Genomic DNA, 6,844 nt, shown 5'->3' with positions numbered 1-6,844 from the left:
ATTTACATGCATTGATGCACACTACTAAATCGAATAAAAAAACTTCGATTTAGCCTCCTTAATAAATCAAATTCATTGACTTATACATGCTTCTGGCTACTGGTAAATCAACTCCGTTAGCTTTGATTTACTATAAATTTTCATATATATATATATATATATATATATATATATATATATATATATATATCAAATTCAGTTAATTCGATTTATTATATGCCTAACGTATATAAACACGAGCTGAACGTGAAATTTTTACCATAATGGGAATCACAAAAAATGCTTATTTACAAAATTACTATTCTGGTAAAAATTTTTATAGAGAGACGAGGTGAAAATTTTTATAGAGGGACGAGCACATTTCAATTTTTTTATTATAAGTATTTTTTGTGATTTTTACTATGGTAAAAATTTCACGTTCAACTTGTGTTTATATACGTTAGACATATATTGAATCGAATTAACTCAATTTGATATATATATATATATATATATATATGAAAATCAAAAGGAAATCGAAATTAATGGAGTTGATTTACCATTAGCCAGAAGCATGTATAAATTGAACTCAATGAATTCGATTTATCAAGGAGGCTAAATTAAAGTTTTTGATTCAATCTAATAGTGTACATGTAACTCGATACCCATTAATTCGATTTATTAGTGTTTGTTCTTATTCAAATTCATTCAATTTAATTTACGTTTAAAATTGAACTAAAATAATTTAAATCTATTAGATTTGTTTTACTATTAACAAACCTAATTCGAATTTATTAAATTCAATTTATATAGAATTATTGAACGAGACATCCAAATAACATTTTTATATTTGAGAAATTCAGAGAATTTTAAACTTCCCTTGGTTTAGATGGGTATATTACCCTAAAAAAAATATACCTTCTTCGGGTTGTTGCAATTCAATACTATAATTTAAGCAATGCAAGTGGAATCACAACCAATAATCAAGTGTTTTGTTTTTTTCTGTTTTTCCTAGAGGTATTTGGCGCATTTCCATTGAAGATAATCCTATTTGATACATAATCATTAATCAAACATTAAGTATTCACATGTCACCTAACTACTGAGATTCGAACTATGGTTCGACACATTGCATTACTTTTTGTTGAGGACTAAACCCTTTTGCTAAACTCAATCTCTGTTAATCAATTATTAATTAAGTTTATATATTGTTGTTCGCACATCAATTTTTGCATGCATGCAGACAAAAAGCTTATATATATATAATGTTGTATTTATATTGTTGAAATTTTCAATTACCTGGAACAATCTTCTATCCATTGACAATCATGCATCAATAAATAAAATGTAAGGTCATTTACCATTCTGTTAGTTAATCTAGTAAAAGATCTAACAAAATTTATCAATTTATATTACCATTAACCCAAATAAAAACATTAAACTTATTAGGTGAAAAAATAGTTCATTTTTTCTACAGATTAGCTGCTAGTCCTGTGTAGTTATCACAATATTCAATTAGATTGGTAGAAGTGAACATTTATTCTTTCAATTTTGAGGTAATTAAGAGAGTTTTTTAGATTAATTCTCCTTACTCCTTAGACTGTGACAAACACAAAAGTCATTAATTTATAATTAACACGATACATGCAGAAATTAATTGATTTTATTTGAGTATGTAGCGGTACATTTTAATTTGGTACCTCTAACTCTAAACCACATTTAAGCACGTCGAATCGTTCTGATAGCCATCAAGTTGATAGTCTTTTCTCAATAAATGATGTCTAATCCAAGATTTCCAACTATGCGCAACAAACAATCATCCAACAAACTGTAGCTATGAATTAAATCTAATTGTGGCTGTTAATAATATGTTAGGCAACCTAAAAATTAAATCTAGACTAAACCCAACAAATTGGTGCAAAAAGAAAAGGACATATTAGGAATCAATGCAACTGTTTATTTATTAAGACTTGGTCATCAGGGTACGGTGGTGGATCTAAGCTGAGCTTGGGGAACATCGATATGATGCGTGAGTAACGGATATTATATAAAATAAGTTAGTGGCATGTGGATAATAATTTTTATATTTTAAATCCATGTGTTCAGAGAATGGTGGAAACTCATGTACAGTCGACTTTACGTGAAGTTAATAGTTGAGAGCCATCAAATAGTTTGACTGATTTGACTAAATTTTCATCTAACGGCTCTTAATTATCAATTTCACGTGAAATCGACTGCATTTGAGTTTCCACCTTAGAAAATACTTTATATACTTAATTTTAGGAAGTGGTATTGTTTGCATGTGATTTGGTACATTTCTTTGCTTCTACGATAGAAAATTTACCCTCAAAACCTCGTGTTCGAGGATGGGAATATATATAATGCACGTGGAAGAGAGTGCATGTAACATGTAAGAGATAGATCGAGTTCATACTCTTCTGATAGATGCTTAACTTTCATAATCACTTGCATTTTTGCATTTGGAAGTGCAGTCTCGCGTTTGAGAAAATGTAAACTAAACTATGGTTATGTCATGGTTCATCGAGGCACCTACGCTCACTACTCACTACTAGTCTACTACGAAGGGCAACACCTTTTTTTTTTTTTTTCCTTTTTGGGATACAGCCGTACAGGATACTAGGGCATTGCATTTTTTTTTTAGTTTCTCATGGCATCTCCCAACCTAACATATCAAAGACTAATCCGTAGTAATACTAAACTCCACTTAAGAGTTTGCTGCTGATCAATAGTTTGTTGCATGCACGGGATTCGAGACCGCCAACACTTATTTTAGCGGACTAGGGCAATGTATTTTTTATATATATATATAAAAGTAGTTCGGGCTTAAGCCCATTAGAGGGGACGTTATTGTGACCAAAAACATCAAAATATCTACCTAACCGCATCCAATCGTCCAGACCAAACCAAAAAAAAAATCATGTATGTAATCATGTATTATCCATGCTGACCATGCATGCCTGTGCTTTTATATTATTGATGCGCCTGTATGTATGCATTAAAAAGTCTTCCTATCAAGTACCAAAAAAAAAAATTCCTATCCATGATTATTACTTCAGCCAATTCTTGTGATGCAAATTACAATCATATTAAGTATAGGCTAAAAATTACCTACTGATAAGACAAAATTAGCTACTAATCATGTATTTGTATAAAATAACACAACATTTTTGTACAGTTAATCCAATAGTTGAAATTTTTACTTTATTAAGACATTATATTTTGTTTGAATTTAAAGTTAAAAATACAAATTTATCATTAGTGCACATTCCAACAACTATAGCACATTTAAAACAAAAATATTATTTGTATACTAAAATTAGCCATTATGTATTTTTGTATAAACATGTATTGTTTAATTTATTTTTAATATATATTTTATATTCTAACATACTAATAACTGATTTTAATATACATCTATAATGATTGCATTTAAAATAAAATTTTACTTTGGATCCAAAAAGAACAAACAGTAAAGATGCCGTTAAATAATGTAATGTTCTAAAATATAAGCATCAAAGTGGACGTGCCGGAGTGGTTATCGGGCATGACTAGAAATCATGTGGGCTCTGCCCGCGCAGGTTCGAATCCTGCCGTTCACGGTTTTTTCCTATTTTGCCTATACAACTAAAGTATGGAAAGTTTCATATATACATTTTATACATATTTTTGGGTCATTAATCTAAATATAAAAAACTATTGAATATTATATATTGTTATCCCCTATACGCTACCTTGCACACAAGTATGGCTATGGAGACATAGGAGGAGTATCATCCAGTAGTTTGTACAAGCACAATACCATGAACAAAACAAACACTATGAACAAAAAAAAAATCATAAACAAAATGAGAAGTACCAAGAAACAGAGTTTACATAAATAGTGGAATGATATGTAGTCATAATCTCTTCTTCTATTGACCCCAGACAGCAATACTCCCCAGTTTTGGCCTTCGTTTCCCTAATCCTGGTGTCTTCTGAAATACGTCAAATTTCTTCTTTTGACATTGTCATTTAATCTTTCTGTATTGTTGATGCCTCAGACATTAGTGCAGTACTCATTAGCAGAAATTTTTAGATCACTTATACAGCAACCTTTATCAGAAATATACAATTATCCCTAGTAGCCTAGCTCTAGAGACTTCAAAATTCAAAAACTATGTTACAGATAGCTAAGTACGACATGGCATGGAATCTTGCATCATAAATCAAACTTCTAGCAACAGGGTCTATAAAACAAAAGGCTCTATAATTTAGGTACAAAAATCAAGTAGTCTAGAAGCATGCCACCCTGTATTCAAGTTGAATAAATTCAATCACAAACATTAGGATGAAAGCACAAAATCCAGTTATACCAAACACTTCATAAGGTGGCTAGTGGGATACTGGCTAATCTGTACTTGGCATAATATCAGATGAATAACTGAACTACATTGTCTAGTCGTGACAGCTAAAGACGATTTGAAGACCGCACACAACAAAACTTCAATGTTTCAATTCAATGCTATGCTCTTAGAACACATTCTTATCAACTAGTAATGGCATGTATACTCACCACTAAAAGTAGAAACCAAAAGATTATCATGGCGCCAATCAAAATAAATATGGTTACAACCAAAGAAATAGAAAGACAAATCAATCTGTAAATTAAGTTTTCAAGCAGGGTTTCCCAGGAAATTGCTGATAAATCTCATTGCAGTGTCTCACCAAAGCCAAATTCATGTATAAATTCCTTTTCAACTTGGTCTATATAACATTCGCTCAACACTTCTCAGCGAGCTTGATATTGAACTTCATTTATCTTTTTACCGTCTAACACAATATCCTTGTTTCAATTGACTCTGTGCACTATGCATATATGGTGCATTATGAATATGGGGATCAGAAATAACTATGGTGCATTAAGATATGCAGTTTAGGAATAATCGAAGTATAAAATTACTGAAATTTCGTTTCTGTTGCAAATCTGCAGGTCTATATACATAAAAGATGAGGATTGAAATAAAGATATGCAAGTTCAGCAAACTCCAAGCTACCTAATGAGATCTTTTCCACTTTCTCAAAAGTTCTTCATACACAAATTCTTTCCTCTCTTTGACAAGGCTCTGTTTCAACTTAGACAATGTGGAAGAGGTTACCTTGATTCCCCTTTCAATCATGTCCTCAGCATACTTAACAGCTTCGGGGACCCTACTCAAATCGCGAAGCCCCTGAATCAGAAGATTAGCGGTATCCTTCAAATCCTCCTGGTAATTCTCCCCCATACACTTCCAAACTTTCATGGCCATAAAAGCATCCTCATCGTTAATGTAAGCCCTAACAGCTGCATCGCAATTAGGCCGGTCTGGCACAAACTCGTTCTTTACCATCTCCGCAAAAACCACAGCAGCCTCCCTCAATTTCCTGGCCTTGATCAAGAACCTAAACAACAAGTTATAAGTAAAGGCGTCCGGGAAAGCCCCGTTGAAAATCATGTCATCAAACAACCTCCTTGCCGAATCCATATCAGTGTGATAACAATACAAAGCAATCATGGAATTATACAGCTGAGTATTCGCCTTTAACCCCGCGTTCCCCACTAGAACCTCCCAGAGAAACTCAGCATTCCTAAGATCATGATCCTTCACACACTCATCCAAAGCAACCTTGAAAAACCTAATTCCAGGATAACACTTCCTATCCCTCATGGAATCGAAGAACTTAACGGCCTCTCTAACCCCATTTTCGCTTCTAATCAAAGTACACAGAAAAGAATCATGAGCAGGAACATTAGCAGGGTCCCAACCAACCTCAATCACCATCTCAGCGAAAGTCTCTTTAGCGCAACTGACATTCCCTTCTCTCTCCCAACCTTCCATCAAGATCGCGTAGGAATCAGCGTCGGGGCGAACCAACTTCTTCGCCATCTGGAAGAACTCGTTGGCGTCGCGGGTTCTCGCGTCCCTGCAGACGGCACTGAGAAGGGAGTTGAGTGCAACGACGTCGTTGACGCAGCCGTAGTTTCCCATGACCTCAAAGGTCATGACGGCGTCGTGGACTCTGCCGGCAGCGACGTAGCTGCTGAAGACAGAAGCGAAGGTAGCGAGAGAGAGGAGTCGCTCCTTCTTCATGGACTTGATAGCGTCCCACATGGCATCGAAGAAGCGATTCTTGCCGAGGAGGTCGACTACGAGGTTCCATGAGTAAGGGGAGTGGCAGTCGGAGAGGTGGTGGCGGCCGGACCAGCGGAAGAACTTGACGGCCTGGGAGGGGAAGGCGTAGGAGAGCTTGAGGACTTGCTCGACGTCGGAGGAAGTGACGGAGAGGGAGGAGTCGTGTAGAGATTGCTCGATGGAGTGAGAGGGAGTGGTGGCGATGATGTGGCAGAGGGTTTTGACGGTGGGGGAGAGGGAGGAGGGGGAGTCCAGGTAGGAGGGGAAGGGCTGGGTGCGGCGGTGGTTGGGCTCTGATTCGGATGGTTCGTCCGGGTAAGGGTACGGTCTCTTTCGGGTCGAGCTCATCTCCAACTCAGGCCAGAGCGGCAGTGCTCGTTGCTGGAACCTCGAACAACCCTACAAGCCAATCATAACTTTTTTTTTTAAGTGTTTCTTACGCACTTAAAATAATAAAAAAAAAAAGAACTTAATTAATTATCTCTTTATTATGATATATATATATATATATATTTGACTTTTGTCACAGTGGATGTACTGAAGGTAGAGGAGCGCTTTGAATAAATACCCTTTATTTTTATTAGAAACAAATTAAATGCCTCCAAACTTATTTTTGGCTGTATATGGAAATAGAATGGATGTTATATTTTAATGTGATAATTTTTTGTATTTTTTAAAATTACGGAAGGTACACA

General features: G+C 35.0%; 1 protein-coding gene and 1 non-coding gene across 2 annotated transcripts; one reads left to right on the top strand and one right to left on the bottom strand.

The window, feature by feature from the left end:
• Nucleotides 1–3,517: 3,517 nt before the first annotated feature.
• Nucleotides 3,518–3,599, top strand: TRNAS-AGA (transfer RNA serine (anticodon AGA)). The gene has a single exon. It is a non-coding gene; the product is annotated as a tRNA-Ser (tRNA).
• A 1,312-nt stretch (nt 3,600–4,911) lies between these two features.
• On the bottom strand, nt 4,912–6,618 carry LOC107633752 (pentatricopeptide repeat-containing protein At5g15010, mitochondrial). Its single transcript, XM_021117428.2, has one exon. It carries the CDS (start codon nt 6,495–6,497, stop codon nt 5,034–5,036), a length of 1,464 nt encoding a protein of 487 aa, XP_020973087.2. The 5' UTR covers nt 6,498–6,618; the 3' UTR covers nt 4,912–5,033.
• Nucleotides 6,619–6,844: the final 226 nt, after the last annotated feature.

The sequence above is a fragment of the Arachis ipaensis genome, chromosome B3 (genome assembly GCF_059453495.1).
Source record: "Arachis ipaensis isolate K30076 ecotype BB chromosome B3, ASM5945349v1, whole genome shotgun sequence".
Lineage (NCBI taxonomy): Eukaryota > Viridiplantae > Streptophyta > Magnoliopsida > Fabales > Fabaceae > Arachis > Arachis ipaensis.
This window is presented reverse-complemented; position numbering and strand designations above follow the sequence as displayed.

Coding starts and splice junctions, on each gene's coding strand:
- LOC107633752 (XM_021117428.2), bottom strand. CDS start 6,497: ATGAGCTCGACCCGAAAGAGACCGTACCCTTACCCGGACGAACCATCC.